Source organism: Dromiciops gliroides, chromosome 4 (assembly GCF_019393635.1).
Source record: "Dromiciops gliroides isolate mDroGli1 chromosome 4, mDroGli1.pri, whole genome shotgun sequence".
In the NCBI taxonomy this organism is placed as follows: Eukaryota; Metazoa; Chordata; class Mammalia; order Microbiotheria; family Microbiotheriidae; genus Dromiciops; species Dromiciops gliroides.
Window position 1 is genome coordinate 116,995,659 of NC_057864.1, and position 24,896 is coordinate 117,020,554.

A 24,896-nucleotide genomic window follows, 5' to 3' on the forward strand; every position below is an offset into this window, starting at 1 on the left:
ACCTGATTTTTCTAGTTATTAAAATATTTAAGTCATTTTTCCATATTGTAAGAAAAACATTGACGAGGTAGCAAGATAGTTATTGAGATATTTAACTAATTCTTCCAAATTGTAAAAAAAAAAAAAACCTGGCAAGGTAACAAGGGAGCTGAGTAATCACTGGAAGCAACTGGGGGAAAGTGATGCTAGTTAGCAGAGCTGGCCTGATCCACATCTATATGGTATAGAAAAGCCAAGAACCTCAAAACTCTGCATGGACTTTTTTTCAAATAATAAAGGCAAACTATTTGTTCCTGAGCTGACCTTTGGTGCCACACTTCAGCCTGCAGGTGAGTTATTAACTTCCAAATAAAAGGGGATTTATAATGGCAATTGTGGTCTAACCTTCATTTAGAAGTACCCAGACTGCATTGCTATCATAAAGACTTCTAAAAAGTTGGTAGGCGAAATGATCATTTATGTCATTTGGTACCTGGAGGCAAATTTTAAAACAATTATTTGTGAATGCTACAAAGACACGATCCCTCAGCCTTCTCATCAATAATACAGCCCCAAACTTATGGGAAATGAAAGGAGCTGCTAGACCCCCAATTAAAGGCAATAAATGGCATGATCTGCCTTCTCTTTCTGCTTCTCCCTGAGCACAAAGTCCGGAAATCATACATTTTGGTCCTCTGGCAGTTATGTATTAAAATGTCCCCCTTGTTTATACAAACCGATATTCATTTCCCAGCTTATCCCTTTTACTGAAAATAAATAAGTGAAATTTATATGCAGCCCAGTGCCCAGTGAAGCTGTCAGCTGTAGTGTTTGTCATATTTCAATCAAAGCCCAAGCCAGCCAGCCATCTCTATACTGCACAGTCCCGACATACTCGAGGACCAGAATTAATGAATTAGCTATTGATTAAATTCCACTCTAGCAAATCCACCATGGCAAATAAATGAACTACCCAGGGCACGTGTAGGCCATGGCCAGACATGTCCGGGCAATCGATCTGTAGTTAGTATTCATTTGGGATATAAGAACAGCTGATGATTATATGACAAGTAGGGAAGAGGCAATATAGAAACAGTACCTGTGTCTGAATAAAGGGATGATAAACTGAAAGGATGTGTCTTTTTACATTCATACATTTTGACATTTTCTTGCTTGTATATTTAATAGCAGAAATACACCTAGGTATCTAGGATTTCCTTTCTTTCTTTTTTGCCAAAACCAACACAAAAGCAGAAGTAAATTAAACAAAGATGAGAAGTAGAATTGACTTCTTATTGTCAGACAATCTTTGATTCTATCTGTAAATGTGGCTCCCCAAATGGCCATCTTACTTTTACCCAACAATTACATTTTACCAGAATAAAAATGGAATCTAAGGAGACAACAGAGAATGGTGGGAACAAGGTAAATTTGGAGTCTGAGAATCTGGTTTTGAAATCTGATTCTATCACTTACACCTTGTATGTCCTTGGATATGTCACTTTATCCTATTGACCCTTAGTTTCATCATTTGCAAAATGAGGTTGGGCTAGATTAATAATAATTAACAACAATAATAATAATAACTATCATTTATACAGCACCTACTTTATGCCAGCTATAGTGCAAAGCACCTTATGTTAACTCATTCATCAAATCAACCCTGAGTATTATTATATATCCCCATTTTAAAGATGGGGAAACTGAGGAAAACAGAATTTAAGTGTCTGAAGTACCTGAACTGAATTTGAACTCAGGTCTTCCTAATTCCAGGCACCAGTTTTCTATTTACTGAATCAGTTTACCTCTGATCTCCCTTTCTAACTTTTCTAACTCCCTTTCTAAGTCTATGAGCCTATGAATTTATATGAATGATGAAAAAAAAAAGAACAAAAATCAAATTCAATTCAAGGGATATGGAAATAAATCCAGTCATTTGTCATTTTCCTGAAGGCTTTCACACTTGATTTTGTTTGTTGTTAAAATCAAAAGAGACCCCACTCCCACCCCAACAGATACGTAACTAACAAGTCCACATTGCCAGAAGTATAATGAAATTACATCAACAATAACATGCACACAGGAGGCTAACTGCTTTAGTGTTTGGTGTAATTTGGATAAATGGCTTGGCAACCTCTACTCACTAGTTATAGTCAGGCCTTTGGAAAATGCAGTTTAGCTCTCATAGATCTTTTGAAGTAAAGGAAGTCATTCCATGCCAATATCTGGCTGTGGCTCCCTTTTGCCAAACTTATTCTGGTTTTGCTACTGAAAAAATTGCCAATAGCTCCAGGAGAAATGCAGAGAGAGAGAGAGAGAGAGAGAGAGAGAGAGAGAGAGAGAGAGAGAGAGAGAGAGAGAGAGAGAGAGAGATTGATTTCCAAATAAGAATTTTTAGGAGGTTAAATATTTTGGAGATAATTTAAAGAATCATAGAAACAGGGATGCATTGAATATTAGTGCTGAAAGGAGATCATAAATCATTTAGTCCAATCCTCTTCATTTCAAAAATGCAGCATCCAAAGTCTAGAGAATATAAATGATTTGTTCAAGGTAAAAAGGCCTGGCTGAAACTGAAACTTGGCTCTTTCTGACTTCCATTTCATTGCTGTGACATGGAAGTCCATTATTACTATACAACTGGAATGTTCCTTTCATATGCCTGTCAGTCTCTATTTAGCATCCTAAATTAATAATAATTATTCTTGCAAAAGTTTCTGTTTTTTTTTTTAAATAAATTTCCTAACTTCAATGATAATTCACCTACATCTTTAAAAATAACATTAAAAGTTAATGATCCTAAGTCTAACCATTGAAAATAAATGTTTTGAATCTGGACTCTCTACTCTTTTGTGGAAGTGCAGCTAAATGCTGAAGTAGAACAGTGAATATAGAGTCAAAAGACTTGAGTTCAAATATGACTTCAGACACTAGCTGTGTAGCCCTGGTCAGGTCATTTAACCTCTTTTTGTCACAGTTTCTTCATCTGCAAAATGGGGATAATGATAGAACCTCCTTTGCAAGGTTGTTGTGAGCATCAAGTGAATACTATTTGTAATGCACTTTGCAAACTTTAAAGTGCTATACAAATGTAATTTTCTAATTTTACTTTGTTATTTAAAGAAGTCAATGTAGTTTCAAAGCGTTACTTTTCCTTCATATAACACATAGTCAGCTACAAGAAATTCCTTTATAGAAAAAGAATTATACTAGAAGGAAAACGGAAAACAAAGGGCTTTAGTCAATTCTTTGTTCTCTGCTATGGAATTATTTGTACTGTGGATTGACCACAAGTAGTAAAAGAAATGTTCCAAGCTACTAATATGGCCTGCCACCAGGTTGGTTGAGGCTATTTAGAGTGTTCAAGGACAAGAAGAACTTCTGTGACGAAAAGGGTCAATTCACCCATTAACTGGGCAACAAAGACAATGGATGACAAATATCTCCATTGTTGTGTTGTGGTGGATGGAGTCACCCTAGTTGGATGGAGTGACTGAGTCATTGATTCAGATCTTGTATTGCTTTATAGGATGTGTGTGCATTTCCATATGATCAATCTTCCCATATTGTCTATTTCTATCTCTATATATTTTTCTTTTTTTCTATCTTTATCTTATACCAGACCACTGGCTTTTCACATTAAGTTTCTCAACCTGAAATTTTAGAGGTTCACATATAGCATATAATCCAGGTAACATAATCTATGCAGAGACTCAACTCCATCATGGCTTCACCCCTGACCCTCTGCATTAGATGTATTGCCAATCAATAAATCAGTGTTTACTGATCATTTACTTAATTCTCAACAACTGTGCAAGGTAGAGCCCTGATTTTAAGGAGCTTACAATCAAGTTTATCTCTTCAGTGATAATAGCCACTGTTCTTCTTAATCAGCCCAGGAATATCAAGACCCAACTTGGGAAGAGACCTCAAAATTTTAGATTGTAGAGTTCCATGAACAAATTTATTGTTCTTCCACAAATGGATCAACTCATGCTTCATGACAGAAAATGACTGATCCAGGTTATAAATCAACAAAGGTTAATATTAAGAATGATCATAAAATATAAATTAGAAAAAGAATGATCATAGCCTGTTTTCACAGTTAACTCAATATGGTGGGTTGAAGTGATTATATTCCCATTTGGTCTTTGGAGAACTGGAGGTTAAACTTCAGTTTTTTTAGTGCTAAAATACACTGGTCAAAACTCACATGATCATGTTTCTGAAATTCTAGGAATCATATGACATTGAGACCAAAAAAGAAATGCTAAACAAACTGGTAGCACTGATGTGGGTGATTCAAACATGTAGATTTTATGTAGCAATTTAAAATTCAACTAACAGTTATTAAGCATCTACCGTCTGAAGTTATATCACTAAGCAATAGGGATATAAAGATGAAAAGCAACATAGTGCCTGTCTTTAAAGAATATAGTGAGTATTTTGCTTTACAGAAGGATTCATCATGAAATTCCTTCATAAAGGATCATAAAAGCATAATATTTATACCTGTAAGCGAATTCAGAGATCATCTAATCCAACTCCCTCACTTTATAGCTAAAGAAACTAAGACACAGAAAGGTTAAGTGACTTGTCCAACATCACATCGCTAATAAATGGCATATTCAGTGTTTGAATTCATATCAATAGGGAATGTGTTTTCCTTCCTTCAGGAGCTAGTTTTCAGATCATTAACTCCTTGAGAGAAAAGAGAGGGGGTAATGGTTAGACAGTATAAGAAGCTCACATCTTAAAAGTTAAGGGCCCTACCTCATGAGGAACAATTAGCAGAAGAGGAAGCAACATGACTTCATGGAGTAGTGGAAAGAAATCTCAAACAAACTGAGTTTGAATCTTTATTTCATTATTTACTACCTGTTAATCTTGGGTAAATCACTTAGATTCCCCATATATAAAAGAGAGACCATTATGCCAATACTATTGACTTCAGTGGGTTATTTGCAGGATCAAATGAGAATGAGTAGTGTATAAGCACTATGTAGCTAGGTGGCACAAGTACATAGAGTGCCAGGACTGGAGTCAGGAAAACTCATCTTCCTTAGTTCAAATTTGGCCTCAGACACTTCCTAGGGGTGACCTTTGACAAGTCACTTAATCCTGTTTGCCTCAGTGTCTGCATCTGTAAAATGAGCAGAAGGAAATGGCAAACCACTTCAGCATCTTTGCCAAAAAAACCCAATTGGAGTCAGGAAGAGTAAGACACAACTGAAACATGACTGAATAACAACAAATTAGCCTAATGTGAATTTCTGCTACTGTTTTTATTTTGGCAATGATATGGTAAATTTGATTTATACCCAACTTTATCACAAAATACCTAAAGGGAATATTTCTAAATTCTATTACTTGTTTAACCCCCGTGGGTTATATGGGGTCAGAGGTATAACTAATAGAATATTAATAGAATAATGCTTTATTATAGAAAAATATAATTAACATGAATTCTGTCAATTAAAAAATTAAACAGTACCTTGAGCTGATTATATGTATTTTGGGTGCTTCTATCTTACATGGTGTATCTTCTACTGTGGTGATTTTTGTTCCTGTGCTCTTCACACAAGCATATTTGGTACAGACTTCAACCTGTAAGAATTTTTTTAATGATTACATCCAACATTTTTTCAGTGCCACAGATGTGTAGGGAATTAATTCTGCCCTCATTCCATAAGCATTTCGTAGTGTCATGCATTCTCTGGGTGCTTAGTAAGTAAGAGTTTTTGATGGCAATCTTCTTTAGTGAGGTGAGCCCACATCGGAGGTCAGAACTGGGCCCATTACAATTTGTTCAGTCCTTAACATGGTGCTGTTTAGTCTCTGGATTGCTCCCACTCAAAGAAAGACAGACATTAATCTACTCTGAGCAGACTCAAAAAATGACAGAAGCCTAGGCAACATTTTGCAAGCATAATAGGTTATCACTACATACCACTCTCTAGATCTATAACCAAAGTAGGGTAATGATGATATCTTCCGTAAGACTTGACATTTTACAATAAATAGCTTCAATGCTAATGTGGACTAGAAGAAAAATGAAGCCTTGAGAGGTTTCCCACTATGGCTGAGCTATTTTATATCCATTTGTTCCAGCTGCAATTGTATTTTTACTCTAATCACAGTAGAAAATCATCATTCACCCCCTTAATTCTGTGACTTAATCTGAATAAAAACCAAGGAGGATGGAATAACTGATAATTGGAAATGGGGTCCATCAAGCATTAGCAACCCAAAAGTAACACAATGGGTAAAATGGAGGAAAGATAAAGATATATGTTTATAAACTGCTGAAGAGAGAGGGAGAGAAAGAGAGGAAATGAAAGGAGAGGAGAGAAAGGGAGGGAATAAGAGAGGGTAAGAGGGTGAAGGAGAGAAAGGAGGGGGAAAGGGATAAGAAGAGAGAGGAAAAGATAAGAAGGGATGGAAGAGAGGGAGGATAGAAAGAAATGAGAAGAGAAGAGAAAAAATGGGAAGGAAGGAGAGAACCGTTATGAGAAAAAGAAAATAGAAGAGCAAGAAGAGAAGAGAAAAGGAGAGGAGAGGAGAGGAGAGGAGAGGAGAGGAGAGGAGAGGAGAGGAGAGGAGAGGAGAGGAGAGGAGAGGAGAGGAGAGGAGAGGAGAGGAGAGGAGAGGAGAGGAGAGGAGAGGAGAGGAGAGGAGAGGAGAGGAGAGGAGAGGAGAGGAGAGGAGAGGAGAGGAGAGGAGAGGAGAGGAGAGGAGAGGAGAGAAGAGAAGAGAAGAGAAGAGAAGAGAAGAGAAGAGAAGAGAAGAGAAGAGAAGAGAAGAGAAGAGAAGAGAAGAGAAGAGAAGAGAAGAGAAGAGAAGAGAAGAGAAGAGAAGGGAAGAGAAAGCACCTATCTGTGTGCCTGTGAAAAGAGACACAACAAGAAAGATTTAGAAAGAGAGGAGGCCTTCTTCTTCCAGGGCTTACTAGCTAAACTATTGAAATAAGAAGAGGCTAGAGGACACCAATTTTCCTGAAAAAGTATGGCCGTTAATACTTATCCTCCCTAATGAACCATGTCTCTCTATTTTTGTCACTATTTCAAAAATCTGAATGTTTCTCTATTTCCTTTTCAAAGTCATCATATTCATAGGGAAATCTTGTGCTTCAATGTGGACTGGAACAGAAAAATCTGCTGCAGTTATCAGAAACATTTATTTATATCTTGTGGCAACCTGAGGCAATTTTTAGTACATAAGCAAACTCTACCAAGATGGCCTGATTTCATAGGTCTAAGAGAATTAAACCTAACTGAAAAAAAAATTAAAATACACTGTAACTTCAATAGAATTAAAGACCAGAAGACCTCATTAGTATTAGTAAAAAGGCAGGCTATGTTACATACAATAAGGGAGCTTAACCACATCATCTAAATATTAATGGTACCTATATGTGAATATTTCCTACAAAGGCCTATATTTGGAATGTGAGAGAATGGGGGGAAATCTCTTTCATTTATAGCAAAACAAAGGAAAAAGACTCTAATTTGAAGAGTACTAATTGTTCTACTGACATATCAAATTCCATTTTCCATATGCAGGTTACAAATGTGGATTTAAAAAAAAAGGATATAAAACAATCCATATTTACAGATGAAAATAGATATTATTCCCATTACAAAGAGATTCTTCATTTGTTAAGAGGAATTCTTCAAATAGGCAGCTCCCTGGGCATGTTTAAAAGTCTGTTTATAAATCATTAATGGCCTAATGATTTTCTGAAAATCATTTTCCAAGCCACAAGGAATGTTAGTGAATAGGTTCAGGTTTTCCAACTTCTATTAATTGTGTAAATATTATATGTAGCTGTTGAACTATAGCACTTATTTTCTATGTTAATCATTTTGTGCTTATCATATACTGCCTTGTATTGTTAATTATCTTTTTATTATGTCATAGAGCAATAGGTCTTATTTCTCAAGTCAGCGTATAAATTTCTTGAGGGCAAGGACCATATTTTATACTTCACTCGATCCTCAATGATAATTTATACACAGTCATTGCTCAATAAATATTTGAGTATTGTTGACTGAATGTTTGTTTGAGACAAGACTAAAATAGCTTTAAATACTGTGTTTCCACTCTCCTATTTTACTTCATAGGTTGTAACCTAACTTTAGACCTGGAAGAGGCCTTAGAAATGATTTTATCCAGCTCTCTCAGTTTTACAGTTGAGGAAACTGAGGCCCACACCATTAAGTGATTTGTTGAAGAACATAAAACCAGACCTCAACAAAGCTGGAACTAAAACTAAGGTGTTCTGATTAAAAAATCCAGTGTTCTTTTCACTGAGGTAGCAAGATGGCACAGTGGATAGAGCATGGGGCCTGGAGTCAGACACCTACTAGTTCTGTGACCCTGGGAAAGTCATTGAACCTCTGTCTGCCTCAGTTTCCTTACCTGGAAAATAGGGGTAATAATAGCACCTGCCTCACAGGGTTGTTGTGATGATTGGACTAGGTAATATTTGTAAAGTGCTTAGTGTGGTGCCTATAGTAAGTACTATATAAATGCCAATTTCCTATAGATAAATTTCTAGATAGAAAGAATGAGATAGATAGGTAAAAGATAGAACATCTATTTAACATTTTGTGGCAAGCACTGTGCTACTGTATCACATTGCCTCTCTTTGCCTTTTTAGTTTAGATCATAACCTCAAAGAGGACAGGAAATATGCTTTGCTGAGTTTGGATTTTATAAAGCTGTAAATGTCAGTTTGCTTATGAATTCCATTAATTGGGTGCAAGTGAGGGACTTTGTGTCCTTTTTATCAGTAATTAGATTGAAAGCTTCAAGTCAATTCCAAGCCTCTTGATTTTCAGAGACAACTGAGACTCCAAAGGGTTAAGGGACTCCTCATAGTCTCTCAGGAAGTAAGCAACAGAGCCAGGATAGCCACTCATGGTCCTCTGTCTCTGGAACCAGGGACCCTCCGATGACGTGATGCTGCCAGCCTCATGGGACTTCTAACTGTGGGAGCATTCAATCAGGCTGCAGCTTTGCTCTGTCATCTTTAGGTACCTATAGCAGTAAAAGTAGCAAGAATTGAAGGTACCTTACTTGGTGGGACCATCTCTAAATAATTAGATGCCTTCATTTTTGCCTGGATAGAAAAATATCATCATCACCTCTGTCTTTTTATATCCTCACCATCATAATCTTCTCTGCAAAGAGACCCAAATGTTTGCCCAAAAGCAAGTCAATTTCATCCCAATCAGTTTCCCTCCTTTCCTGCCCCTAGACACCCCTTACCCAATCAAGACAAAAAGATATCCACCCTGAGACAGAGGCCAGCATGTTTTATTTATGATACCCACAAGCTTAACTATCAAAAAGCAATGTTCTAACCTGTATGTCATAGATAGTGAATGGAGACAGGTCTCCCAGAACGAAAGACCCAGGCGCATTCATGCCAGTCTTGTAGAGCTTATTATTTACATAGACAGAATACTCAGTGACAACACCATTTGGGTTGGAAGGCGATGTCCAGATGACACGTACAGCTGTACTGTTGATGATGACAACCTCTGGAGGAAGCATGCCCTGAGGCTCTAGAATTAAAGGAAAAAAAACTGAATAAACTCCAGCTGTCTCTGAAAAAGCACTTGTTTAACTAAATCCAGATTAGTAATTAGGTTTAGCAAAGGGTTCCCTGCTTATCTGCTTTCCTCTGATGAAGTTATCACAGTCTGTAGTCCTCTGTAAATTGGCTTATTATACTCTCAGTTAGAAACCATGAGAACTGGTGGTAAAATGCTTTATACCACCAGCATAGTGTTAATCTTCAGTGAAATGTGGCCAGTGGGATAAATTATTCACCCATCGGCACTGCCAACACATATCTATTATCTACCTCTTCTTTACCATCTTTCCAGCCCCCAGGGTTAATTTTTAAAAAATATATATTCCTAATACAAAATATACAAAACATTCTAGAGGAACATGAAAAACAATCATTGATATTACTAGCCTTATAACTTAAGCAATATGAAGTAATAATGCAATATTGTCATTATGTAAATGATTTTGAATGTTGATTACCATAGGTAATGATGAAATCCAACACTAGAAAAAACTTGCTTAGCGTTAAATTACACAATTATTCAAGCATGTCAGAAATAACTATACAAAGACCTATTTTTATCATAAGAACCCATTTTAACTAGTTGAAAAATTGTCCTTGTGATCAATGCTATTTTATAAACAAAAGGTGCTGACCTTTGACACCACAAAGGGAAATGAGATCTGCACTTAAAAGTGCTCTGTTAATGACCTGGAACGCTTGCTTGGGAGGTAATGATATTATAATGTTTATAATGAGACTTTATAAAGCAAAAAAGATTAGAAAGCCTATTCTGGCCACATTTCAGATTCACAAGTTGCTTCCCTACTCCCTCCCTCTTGCTAACTGGCTTGGAAATGACTCATAGGCAAATTTTCTCTGTGACTGAACTTCCACCTTCTATTTCTGGTGACTTGGGGAAGGCACTGTATTGCTTGTGTCAGAAACCCATTGCTTCATGGAGTACATCTCTTTTAAAAACCATTAATTTTTTTCAAAATGCTACCATTTGTTGACATGAAATCAGTTTCAAACTTAGTATACAACACCCTCAGTATACCAAGTAAAAAGGGAACAAACTGGGCTAATAACCTATTATTAAAGCTTTGTGCTTCAGTCTTAGTGGGATGGCTTATTGATTTGCTACTTGACAGCAGCTAGCACTTAAGCATTTTAGCTTCTACCCTCCCCCCCCCCCAACCCCCACACACCCTTCCTTTCCTCTCTAATACCGGAAATTTTATAATGGAAGGATGACTGATCTCAACCTCGACAAAAATCAATCAATTTCATTCCCATATCTGAAGCCAAGCAGTCCTGAGGCTCTAGACCCACCTCCATCACAAGTGGTCACATGTAGTACTTCACTGTTGATGCTGTGGGCTCCATTGAAGACACAAATAAAAATCTGATATTCTGTGTTTGGTTTTAAGTCACCAATTTCAAAACAGTTTACATCTGGCAGGATTTTCACTGATTCATTTGATGTAGCCGAACTCCAGATGAGAGTATAATACTCAACGTCACCTTGTAAGTCTTTCAGGGCTGTTAAATAATCGACATGATACCTTGTAAATGTGGTTAATCTTAGCAGTTTACTGGAATAAAGTTTGCACTGTATGATTCCTACAGCTGAGAAAGTGATCTCTGGGGAAGCTTAGAATGGGTGACCAAGGAAATCTGTGTAAACTTCTTCATTAGAAGTCTTTAAAATATCAACAATGTTTATTTCCTTAGGGTTGTTTGGTTCTATTCTTATAATTGACATTTCTTATCTGACACAGGAGACAATTCAACTTCCCTCAAATTTTTTAACATTATATTTCATAAATTCATTTTATCAGGAAAATTAAGGACAGAAAGCTGTAATTGTGGAAAAGGCAGAAACAAAATAAATACTGCTTATGGAACTACTTATAATGATAGGTATTAGTGGTTAAAGTAAAAGTTCTAGTAGAACAGGTCATCTACTCAAGGTACTCCCAACTTTACTAAATGATAGCTCAGTGGTCTACAAGGAAGAGCATTTGTTTAGAAATACTTACACTACATCAGTGTGCAATTTGTTTACCTTAAAAAACTTGGCTCACTAGGTTCCCAAGAAGTGTCATTCATATTTTCCCTAAGGTTTGGGTATACTTTTGGATACAACCTATGTATCTTTCTAATGACAAAGATTTCAAAGGATGCCAGTACTGATGCTTCACCACTCCACAAACATATTCATTTATTTCCTTCATATGTTCTGTCAATGCATAGTTTCTGTTCTTTTATCTTTTCTTTCCCTCTCCTCTCCGTAGGCCACCTTTTCTGATTCTATCATCTCCCTACTAGGCTTTATAAAGGCCATAAAATAGGTGTAAGCATATTTGTTTGAAGAATTATACTCTTCTGGTAATAACTTTGTCAGCTTTGAGACTTTACAGTTTAGGTTTGCCATGACTAGACCTTTAAATGAGATGGTGAAACTGGGACTATGTACCACGATGCCAACATTTAGAGGGTATTGCCAATGCTTACAATTTTTCACCAGCTACAAAAAACTGAGCTAAAAGAGTTAAGAAGAATAGCTGGGTGTTTTGGAAGCTACCTGATGATATGTATCCAAGCAGCCCAGTCTGACCCCATGCTGTGACTACCCTATCTGCAAAGGTGGGTGACAAGTAAAAAGATGAGAAATATAGTTTCTGGGTAATTTAATCATTTTGTTAATAAGGCCAACAGGTTTTTAATAAAAGGATGGTCATTTGGAAATCTCTCACAGTTTATATATGCTTCCCAATGTTTTGTAGGTGTTCAATGGGGATGAGAGTGATCCTTGCATAAAGAAATTCTCTCCACTCAGACCACCCTCAACTACAACTAGATGACTCCTAGCCTTGGGCTAGCTAGACAAAAGACTGTCTCCAACAAGTTTGCATAGAACACAATTGGTTTCCCAACCTCAGATTAAATTCCCCAAAAGACTGGGTGGGATCTGACCAAAATGAGGAAAGTTACTACAATCTCATTTGTAATGTCTTTCTGAGGAAAAACTGAACTTTTAAAATGAGGAATTTAGAGGAAGGGGACAGTCTCTGAATCTCCCTAAGATACTGGTTATTAATAATCATTTCTCACAGGGGGGTTCCCCAGAAATACTCTCACCTGAAGCCTTTTGTTCCAGTGTTATCTCTCCCCTCCATACATACTATATCTGTTTTAAGTTAATTCGAGGAGGCATTTCATGAAGCTTTCTCTAGGTGCCAAATCCCATCATTTATATGTATGTATGACCCTGGGGACAGCTAGGTGGCACAGTGGATAAAGCACCTGTCCTGGATTCAGGAGGATCTGAGTTCAAATCCAGCCTCAGACACTTGACACTTATTAGCTGTGTGACCCTGGGCATGTCACTTAACCCTCAATGCCCAGGAAAAAAAAAAAGAGTATGACCCTGGACAAATTGCTTAATTTCTCTGTGCCTCAGTTTCTTCCTATGCAAAACAAGGAGGTTGGACTCAATGGCTCCTAAATCTATGTTCCAATGAAATGGTATGTCCTTTTTTAGTATTTTCTTTAAACTCTGAGGAGCAATTTTTTTTTTCCATGAAGAGGTGAAGACCAGACTTTCAAATAAACCATTCCTTTTACTACATATCAAATAGTATCAAAGCCTCCAGTGTATCAGTGGTTCATATAAAGTCTATTTTAGTACCTGTAAGCTAGGTGGCATAGTGGATAGAGAATGAGGACTAGAGTAAGGATGAAGACCTGAATTCTCATTTGGCCATAAATAAGACTTGTCACCTAATGTATATTTAGGACATAGTAAAGTTTCCCCATTGTTACAGTTTCATTCTTTTCAGTTAAGACATTTTACTGTCTTAATATGCAAATAACCCTGGGAACAACAGTACATAAAGGTATTATCAGTCATTAGCATTTTAGCATGATTTATTTTATAGAACAATCATTATATTTATTGAGTGACAAGTGAGAAAATGTTTTCATGAAGGAAGAAGCTAAGATAGGTATAGGACAGAGTGTATGGCCTAGGATTAATCCACTTTAGTAGGGAATTCTGGGCATCTGGGGGGCAATTAGAAGGCACTAACATAGCAACATACCCCAAATATGCACTTACATTTATTTTTCCATTTATTAAAAGATAAAGTGTGATATTCAAGGACCTTTCAAAAACTGCCTTCAATTTTCATTTACAACATTATTTCATTCTGCTTATCTATATAGACTTTCTGCTCCAGACAAAATGGACTTTTCATTTTCATAAGATCATAGACTTAGTGCTACAAGGGGCCTTAGGGGACATCTAGTCCAACTTTCTCATTTTATGGATGAGGAAAACTGAGGCCCATATGAGCTAAATTGACTTGTCTAGTGTTATATAATTAATAAGTTTTTGAAATGGAATTTGAATCCAAGTCTTCCTAACTTTGAGTCTACTTTTCTCTCCACAAGATCATTCTTTGGTTTTGACATCCTTCCTACCTGAAAAGCTTTTCCTCCTCCTTTCTACCTTATGAATCCTATGTCTCTTTCAATTTATTAGCCCAATTTGTAACTTATCCATGAAATCTTCCCTCATCGTTTCATCCCACATCAATTCCTGCATCTCCTAAACTTTAGTATTTATTATCTGTTACACATTAGACACTTAATCATATACTATTGCCTTATGATATAGACAATAGAATTTTGGGGGTGGAAAGGACCCTAGTGATAACCTGCCTTAAACCCTTCATTTTATACAGTTAATGGCAGAACTGCAAATAGCACTCAAGTTTAGCTGTTATTTTTTGTTTGTTTGTTTGTTTTTGTTTGTTTTTTGTTTTTTAGGCAATGGGGGTTAAGTGACTTGCCCATGGTCACACAGTCAGTAAGTGTCAAGTGTCTGAGGCCGGATTTGAACTCAGGTACTCCTGAATCCAGGGCCAGTGCTTTAACCACTGCACCATCTAGCTGCCCCATAGCTGTTATTTTGATTTGGTCTTTAGCACTTAAATTGTTATTTTACTTTTCATCTGTATCTATCTTTTCTGTTCAACTACACTGTCAGTTTATAGGAAACAAGAATATAACTTAATACTCCTCTAGATTCACATAGTACACAGAAAAGTGCCACCTATGCAATAGATAAGCAAAACATATTTGTTGAGTGAATAAAAGAAAGAATAAGTTAATAACTCTACAGTTGCCTCTCATTTTGTGATCTTTCACCTAAAGTCAAGAGTTCTCCAGCTTGACTGACAGATCAGAAAGTTGATTATATTGTTCTAAGAATCTTAGTTCCTCTTCCTGATAAAGGAAACTTCACCTCTTACAAACTTACCACTGAGTTACCTAAGTATCTCACCTACCAAATGCAATTCTATTATATTTGGATCAAAAAACTTAGATGTGAAGGCCTCGGATAGCCAGAAGCAAAACTGCTAAGGAGGCATAGTTTATCTTCCTTATCTTCCAACCTCCTTCATGTGGGGCTATTTTGTCACTGCAATCGAGAAGATGGATAGGGTAGTGGGTATGTGGAGCAGGAAGGCAGCAGCTGTTGCCATCTTGGAACTAACATTGTGTGGTTCTCCTAAGTTTCAGGGACAACAGAGAATAGCCAAAAGGGGTCCAGGTGTCAGCAAGAGTACATTGGCCCATTTGATGGTAAGGATAGAGATGTGCCTTTTGGAAATAAGTGTGTATTAAGAGAGTCAGATGAGACTTAGGGCTAGCAAAGCAGCAGCACCTTAAGGAACATGATTACCGTAGTTACTTTTCCAGTGTTTCTTTTTTTGTCTCCCCATGTTGTGTGTGTACCCCTAGGGAAAGTCTCATGTTTTGGACTATACTATAAAATGATTGAAGTCTTGGAGTATACCATGAGACTAGATGTTGATAACACGATGTGAAAAGGTCATCGACAATATCTTCTGAACTATTCCTTCTTCTTTTGTTAATGTCTATACCAGAGTTCTCCAGACCCTAAATGTATGTGTTTAAATATATACATGCATATATACACACAAATATAATAGAAAGAGAGAGGAAAAAAGGGAGAGGGAAAGAGAAAAAGGAAGAAAAGAGAGAAATTAGGAGAGAGAAGGGAAGAGAGAGTGTGTGGAAGGCAAGGGACGGCAAGGGAGTGAGAGGAGAGAGGGGGAGGGGAGAAAGGAGAGTAAGAGAAGAAAAGAGGAGGGAAAGAGGAGAGAGAAATAAAGGGGAGAGTGAGAGAAGGAAATAAGGGGAGAGGGGAGAAGGAAACAGAGGGGAAGAGAGAGAGAAAGAGTGAGAGAGAGAGAGAGAGAGAGAGAGAGAGAGAGAGAGAGAGAGAGAGAGAGAGGAGGGAGGGGGGAGAGAGAGAGATTGATTTTATATTTCTTGTAGGATAATAGAGTATATACCCTTAGCTGCCAACTATGCCCTACAAAGCAGGAAAACAATTTAAAATTAATATTGTAGGAAATGAGTGGCACTTTTTGGGCAAGAGGATAGTTAATTTACTTACTTGATCACATTGTTCATGGAAAGAAAATGATAAAGGACCAAGCTTTGGGAGAGATGACCCTCTTTCTATATTTAACCTTTATATTCACAAATAGGTGTCTGGGAAATTTCTATGGTACGAATGGAAATAAAAGCCGATTGCATTACCTACATCCCGAAGGTCAGAGGTTCAGATTACCAAGGTAATGAAACTTCAGTGAGCTGCTTCAGATCTATTAGGTTTGTCAGTTTTTATAAGCAAGCTTACTTCAGGCATGCAATTATAAAATAAAGAGCCTATACCATTGAAAATCCACCAGCCAATCTTTAACAGAAGTGTTTGCAAGTTAGCTGAGGGGGGATGGTCCTGCTTTGCGAACAAGTTTCCTATTTAAATGGGGGGGGGAAGGTTTGGAATAAATGATACACCCTAGCCCATCTCTACAAAAAGACTCACAAATGCCTAAATTGAAGTATACTCTTAAGATGAAAGATTATCTGCTTTCCTTTCTATGGTGTTTCAGAGAATATCCACCACCATCAATTAACCTCTTTATCCTTCCATTAAAATGGTTTAAATGGACACATGATCCAAGTGACACAGTTTATTAGAATATGGCATGCTCCTAATACCTCCAGGATTGATAACCATTTGTTAAGATGAGCTAATAATACTTCTCCTGTGCTACTTATTTAGTGACAATGTAGATCAACACAACTGGTGTCGGTTTTAATTTCCAATTAACGCTGCAAACAAATTGGGACTAAATCACTCACGGGACCAGTAATGAAATATAAAGCATTTTTCTTCTAGGCTGCTTCAAAATCTAGGCTGGGTCAGAAAGGAGTGGGAGTTGTACAGCAAGCCAGTTGCCTGGCAGCCCTTCATAATTTTATTTCTTATTTAGAAAATGGATGATTTTCATTCATAGGGGGCAGAAACCTTTCTTTCACAGAACTGTGTCTAAAAGTGCGTTTTCCCTCACCTTCTTGACTCAGAAGGAAATTCTAACAAACCTATAGAGATTAAATTTCCTGATTGGCCTCAGGTTTGGTTGACCATCTACAAGATGAATTCAGTTTTATTTTGTTTTCATTGTCAAAATGAATGGTCACATCATAGTAGAGCTGGATTCTACCTTAAAGATCTATGGATCAATTGCAAAATACCACTCTAAAGAGGGAGACAATACAACCTAGGATTTGGAATAAGGAAAACCTATGATTCAAATCCTATCCCTGATACTTACTAGCTTCTGTGTTCTAGGATCTGATAAAACAAGGAAAACAATATCTACAGAAGCTACTTTCTGGTTTATTCTGAAGTCCAAATGAGATTATATGTGTAAAATACTATATATCTGAGAGTCATTTGCACAGAAAAGATAAACCCATGATTCGATGAGTAAAGAAGGGCCAATTGGATAAACCCACAGTTTGGGGGAATCATGAGTTGTAATGCAGCACAGAAGCTGAGAAGTGATCACATAGTTAAGATTCAAACCAGAAGAGAGAAATGTCACAAAAACTCAGAGAGAAGAGACTCAGTTTCAATAGAAAAAGTGCAGTCAGTAGTAAGCAAATGAAATGGACTAAGGAAAGGCCAACTGATTGGGCAATTAAGAAATTATGGATAACTTTGAAAAGAACCAATTTAGAGGAGTGATTAATCTGGAAGCTAGATTGTACAGGTCTAAGAAGTGTGTGGGAAAGATTGAAGCAAGAGATGCTAGCATTCTTAAGGAGTTTGGTTATAAAAGGGAGAGGAAGTAGAGGACAATAGCTTAAGACTTAAATATCTATATAAATATTAGTTATTTTTGATAAATAGTCACATGCAACCTGGTAATTCTGGCTACTGAGATGACTAGGTCAGATCATATCATCCATCTAACCACTTAATTAATCAATTAGCACTTATTGAGCACCTACTGTGTACTAAGCACTGTGCTGGTGGTGGGAATACAAACACAAAAGTGACATCAGATCTTTACCTCAAAGAGCTTATAGTCATACAAACACCTAGAATGAAAACCTAAAATTGGGGACAATTCAGACCCAGCTGTAGCCCAGGTCCAGACTGTGCCTGTTAAAGCAGGACCTCAATCCATAAATAGCATGAAAGATGACTTATTCTAGATAACTCATTACATCATAGGGATCTTACTCAAGGTTGCACATCAGCAGGGCTAAGAGGCATTGAGCTAGGTTTTCCTACAAGAAGGTGTTCCTTTAGAATTTACACAAGCATTAATTTTTTTTGTTTTTCTAATAATTTAATTTTTATTTTTTCTCATGTAAACAATTAACATTTTTTAATTAAAAAAGTTTTTAACATTCTTAATTTTTTTTGCTCCATATTCTTTCCCTTCCCCTCTTTTGAGAAAGAAAGGGATTTGATATAAATTATACATGTGCAGTCAGGCAAAACATATTTTTGTATTAGTCATGTTGCAAAAGAAAATGTAGACAAAAATAAATTTAAAAAATTATTTTAAAACAGTATATTTCAATCTGCATCAGACTCCATTAGTTCTTTCTCTGGAGGTGGATAGCATTTTTCATCCAAAGTCCTTGTCTTCAAAAGTATTTTAAAGAGAAAAATATTAGGAAATCTACTTACTTGGTCTAGACCATTTGACTTTAATTGCCGTGTGATTAAGATCCTGCACAGCCAGGGTAGTAGTCTTCTCTGGGAATCCTGCTAATGTGGTCCCAGTTGCTTCCTTGCTTGATGCATACCCCACAATGTTATGCACAATGAGTTTATATTCATAAGTCGTATACCTAAGACATTATTTTTGGAAAAGTTAGGTTTATTCTCATACTTAACAGAAGTCAACAAGCACAGAAGCAGTACCACATGATGTATTTTTTTTTCTATAAATAAAGCTAATAATTTTGTTCCTAACTACTCAAAGGAAACAGATTCTGCTAGAAATACTGGATGATCTTAACATCACTGTATAAAACAAATGCTATGTATCATTTCTTTATGCTTATTCTCAGAGGTGGTGAGGATTACAGCTCAATTCAATATGCCATTACAACTCTGACAAAAGGTCACATTTTAGATCTGAATTTGCTCCAAAGAGTTTCCAAAGAGCTTTACTGTTTCTCTATGGGGAAACATCCATTTTTAGGTATAAGAATCCTTCATCATAGTTTCTCTTCTGTAGCATTGCCTCCTCCACATCATCCCAATTGACAGACATATAAACCACAAAAGTAAACCATAACTGTGACAAATGCATATAATGCAAACCTACTGAGACCTCTGCATGGTGCCTCATGGGAATGTTACCATAGCAAAGTATATAGTTGACTTCATGATGTGAAGTTGAATTTCACTTTACAAAAAGGGAAACTGTGGCAAAGCCATATAAACTGATTTGCCATAGACTACAACAATGGCAGAAGCACAGGTTTGCATAGAGTATGGATCGGGTGCCACAGCACATACTATGCATGCCAGTGGGTAAAACATTGATTTCCTCAAATGCATTGTGTGACCCAGAAAGAATGAGACTAAGGAGTATTTTCATTGATTTAGAGCTGGCTAAATAGGGGAATGGTTAGCCTGTGGACCACAGTCTGACATGTACATTTTATAGGAAGTTGTCCCACTGTGACTATATTCAACATAAACTCTAAAGGGATGCAGGGCATAGGCCAAATAACAATGCACTCTCTCTGACCACCACCACCAGGTGAAACACTGGTGAAATTGTCATCAAGACAAACATTAATGTATGAGTGAAAAAGGAAAATATCTCACATTCACATGTGGTGAGCAGCATACATTCATTCAGCCCCAGTCCCACAGACATCAGTTGTGTGTGTGTGTGTGTGTGTGTGTGTGTGTGTGTGTGTGTGTGTTTTAACTGATGGTTCTACTTCTTTTAACCCCATCTCCTATAAAGCGCCAAATACTCAGTCATTACAATTATATGAAATTCATCTAAATATGGATGAGATGCCATATAACAGAAAGAATGCTAGACATGGAGCCAAGAAGTCCCGAGTTTAAATTCCAATTTAGACACTAATGATTTGTGACCTTGGGCAGATCATTTAACTTCTCTTGGCCTCAGTTTCCTCATCTGTAAAATGGGGAGATGTATTTGATAAGCTCTGAAGTCCCTTCCAGTTCTAAAATTCTGCTACAATAGTTCCCCAAATTACCTCTAAATTAGGGACAGCTTTCATTGTAACCCCAACAAAGCATGGCTATAAGCATCTATTAACTAGCATTTATTAAGCATTTACTTCATTTCAGGCACTGGGATAAGTATCAGGTATACAATGAGAAACAAAAGACAGTCTATACTCTTAAAAAGTCACATTCCAATAGCTGCAAAATAATGTTTTGGAGTACTGTGGTGATAAATATGTTGCCATGTCAATAGATAGCACTAAATGGTTTAAGGGAAGGTTCTGCTCAGAATATTTCTTAGTATCATACTGCTGATTGTACAGATACAGGATTAATTAGTCCAGACATCATGTTTTATCTACTCTGCCACTATAGAGTGCAATACAGGTGTTGTTTGATCCCATGCAAAATTTCAGAGGCTCATGCTTCAGGTATCTACCTCAACTATATCTTAAGTTTTCAATTGAGAATATTGCAGCTGCATTTAAAGATGTAGTCTCTGTTGTAACTATACTCATTCTCCCCAAATAATTAATGAATTTCTATCTGATACAATACCTCCTATTTTTCTTCCTTTTTTGCCTCCCTCCCCTCTTGGTTCTCTAAATCAGTGAGAAGCCCCTTGATGTGACCAATACAACTTTAAGAAACGTCAGCAATAATGCCCACCACCAATAATAAATTGCCCTCCTTATGCCAACAATGTAGCTGGCACTTAAACCTGATTTTTTTTTCCAGTAGTGGGGATGGATTTGTGCTGATCCATCTAAACACTCTTACCCATACCCCCATGTGACCAGTGGTATTCAGTTGAATGTTAGCTAGCCAGGGTTAAGAGTACAGTCTGTGACCATGGAATAGAATGAAGCTAATGGCTCTTATGGGAATTGAACCCATGACCTTGGCTTCATTAGTACACTCCCTGAGTAAAAGACAAATACTTGTGCTTTACTTTGTGAGAATAGGATCCCCAACTCACTTTGCTACAATATTTGTAATATATACTTAGCTTAATTATTGGTCTATACATTGAAGAAATGATATTCTCACAGCTTTAAGAGATTAATGAAAATAGACATTATTTCTGCACTTACTTTCTGCAAGTTAAATTAACATCAGTGGGGGAACTAGAAATGTTAAGTTTTTAATAGCCTCTCAAGGGCTTGACTTTCTGCTATGATGCCTTCTGTGATTTCATCATTATTTAGTCATGGTAAGCATATGATTTAGGAACCCATGTGTGAAATTACAACTACACATACAGAGGCAAACCGACCAACTGTTTGCAGGATTTCATAGAAGAATTCAACAACTTTCTAATCCAACCCCTTGATTTTATAAATGTAGCAACTAAAGTGAGGGCAGATAAAGGTACTTGCCCAATGTGACAGCTAATTAATGGTAGAACTTGCCTCAGTCTCCTTGCTCCTAGTCCAGTTGTCTTGCCAAGACACTATCTCAGATAGGGCAATCAAAATAACACAATTTACTTTCTTTATTTTATTGCATAAATTTTTTATGCTGGATTTTTTCCAGCCATTCTTTAAGGTTATGTATATCAAGTATATAAATTGTGTATATCAGGTAATAACTCTTGCACTAGTTTTTTGTTTTTTCCTGTAAAGCAAGTTTTTTTTTTTTAAAAGAATATGTCCAGGGGCAGCTAGGTGGAACAGTGGATAGAGTACCAGCCCTGGATTCAGGAGGACCTGAGTTCAAATCCAGCCTCAGACACTTAAAAATTACTAGCTGTGTGACCCTAGGCAAGTCACTTAACCCCAATTGCCTCACAAAAAAAGAATTTGTCCAAATGTTCCTTATCATGATCACAATATTTCCATTGCCTTTGAAATGATTCTTCAGATTCCTAATAAATTACTTTCATTAGTCCACTTATGCAAGGCTGTAACTACATATGTGAAGTTTTTTGACCTCTCTCCCCAAAATATACATGTATGTTTTTTATTTGTTGATTTCTCCATCTATATTGCATACTTAGATAGAAGTACACGTTAACTACTGTTAAAAATGTATAGGTTCACATATAAAACACTCCCATAAACACAGAGAAACAAATTTTTTATTTTTGTTATGAAACAAAGATGATGATCAGACATTCTATAGAATCAAACTCATACTTAATCTTATTACCTATGACCAATATTTTGTTAAATTTTTCTCAAAGTTATTTTTTTCAGCAAGCTAGATATGTTATATTATCAAAGAATTAAAGCTAGGAGAGAATCTAGAGGTCATCTGGTCAAATTCACATTTTACAGATGAAGAAACTGAGAATACAGAGCAGTTAGGTAAACTCTCCATGGACATAAAGCTATTATATGCCAGAAATGAAGTATCCTATTTTCACTTAATAGTATTTTATTTTTTCCAATTACATATAAAGATAATTTTCAATATTCATTTTTGTAAAATTTTCAGTTCCAAATATTACTCCCTCCTTCCCCAAGACAGCAAGCAATCTGATATAGGTTATACAGTATAGTCATCTTAAATGTAAGATTTTGTCATTGTTATTGCTGTTGTTTGTCCTTCATTCTAGGAGAGTACCATGACATCAGAGTGATGTCATGACTTGCAGTGAATTGGATTTAGGTGAGGAAGGGCTGTACAAGGTCACCAACCTTACTCTCTTCTCTAGAGCCATCTGGTTCCAGTGGCAAGATATACATCAGAATGACTGGAGATTGCTCCAGATGTTTAAGGCAATTGGGGTTTAAGTGATTTTCCCAGGGTCACATGGCTAGTAAGTGTATGAAGTGAGAATTAAACTCCTCCTGACTCCAGGTTGTGGGGATCAATTTTTAATTGGGGAGTGTTAGCTAAGCAGCTCATCGCAATATTGGGGGAAGGAAGGAGACTGGCAGCCTCCCTCAAAACAGAGCAGGATTTATTTAACAAGAACGAACTTAAAAAAAAAACACACAAACAGGATCAGTAGGATCAAGGGAAAGGAAATAAAATGGGGAAAGGGAAATTATACAACCTGAATAACACTACCACCCAGGAATCAGGTGAGAATACACAGCAGTGTCCTGTCACATTCCAGCTTCCAGCTAGAATGGAGAATCTCCTTCTTCCCAGTAGACCCCAGACAGCCCCCAGCCAATTGGCTGGTGGCTCTGACAGTCACATGACTGCCCTCCCTAGGCTTCCAATCATTATAATTTTGCCAGGCCCATGTAGGTGTCCGGGAATAGTGATGATGTGAGGTGCCAGCGCCATGGCAACAGCTATAACCAGTGGGTGGAGCACCATGCTGTTTGTGGAGCCCCAAGAGGCCAGCGCGCACTAAGGTTTTTTTTTGTTTTTTGTTTTTTAATTCTAGCCAAAAGATGGGGTCATAAAAACCTCAAATAACAATTAATTCTTTACAAGGTCCTCTTGACTCCAGGGCCAGGGCTTCACCTACTGTGCTGCCTAGATGCCCCTATTTCCACATTAGTCATGTTGTGAAAGAAAAATCATAAAAAGGGAAAAACCATGAGAAAGAAAAATCAGAAAACATAAGAAAAGAGAAAGTAGTATGCCTCAATCTGCATTCAGACTATATGGTTCTTTCTCTGGATATTATTAGTATTTTACATCTTTTGTCTTTTGGAATTGTCTTAGATCATTGTATTGCTGAGGAGAGCTAAATCTATCATAGTTGATCATAGCACAATGTTGCTATTACTGTGTATAATGTTCTGCTAGTTCTGCTTACTTCACTCAGCATCAGTTCATTTAAGTCTTTCCAGGTTTCTCTGAAATCTGCCTGCTCATGATTTTCTTATAACACAATAGTATTCCATTACATTCATATACCATAACTTCTTCAGCCATTTCCCAATTGATGGGCAGAAATAAGGGATCCTTAAATGAGTACAACTCAAAAGAGTACAATATTTTCAGAAGCAGCTAAGTGACAAGTGAACTTTTCAAATCACCAAACTGATCCTTTAGATGAGACTTCATGAGAGTACAAATAAACTGTTTTATAATTAAAAGAACTATCATTTGCATCAGTATTTTAGGGATTATGTAAATTTTATTTGAGCATTTCTTTCAAATCCCCTACAGGTACTAGAGGAGAACTTTTCCTAAGAAAGGAGTGTCTGGTTCCAAATGAGAACTTAAGCAAGAGGGTAAACCAGGGGAGTAGCCAGGACAGAAATACCAATGTCCTAGTGATGAAACAGAAATAGGAAATTGGAGGACTTAGAGCCTGCCACAAAGTAAGGACTTAATAAATGATTGTTGATTGATCTCAAGAAGGATACAGGCCAGAGGGGGCTGTGTAAAAATCAGAAGCACAGTGCTAATCATTTCAGCGAAATATTGTTTGATGCAGTCCTATAACTTTTCAAGCTCTAGTCTGTTATTCTCAATCAATCAGCAGGTATTGATAAAGTATATTTTGTGCCAGTCACTGTGCTAGTGATACAAGTAGAAAGAATTAAATAACCCCTAATCTCAAAAATTTAATATTCTGTCAGGAAAGATCACCAGTACATGTGTGTGTAGAAATAGGACAAATTTAAAGATAATAAATCTAAATAAATATAAGGTAGTTAAATGCAAGGTAGCTTGTGAGGAGTCACTAGCACTAAGGAAAGCCTTTTTGAAGGTAGTGTCTGAGTTACATTTAAAAGAAGTGAGGGTAGCTATGAGGTAGAATTGAGGAAGGAGTTCATTCCAGCT

General features: G+C 36.8%; 1 protein-coding gene across 1 annotated transcript in view; it reads right to left on the minus strand.

Annotated features, from left to right (window-relative positions):
- The window catches only part of USH2A (usherin), a 1,082,898-nt gene that overhangs the window by 267,556 nt on the left and 790,446 nt on the right, over positions 1–24,896 (minus strand). Inside the window, exons 43-46 of the mRNA XM_044004202.1 lie at positions 18,663–18,826; positions 10,898–11,107; positions 9,349–9,551; positions 5,474–5,586 (exon numbers count right to left, since the gene is read on the minus strand). Coding sequence (XP_043860137.1) covers positions 5,474–5,586; positions 9,349–9,551; positions 10,898–11,107; positions 18,663–18,826 — 690 coding nt within the window. The remainder of the gene's footprint in view (positions 1–5,473; positions 5,587–9,348; positions 9,552–10,897; positions 11,108–18,662; positions 18,827–24,896) is intronic.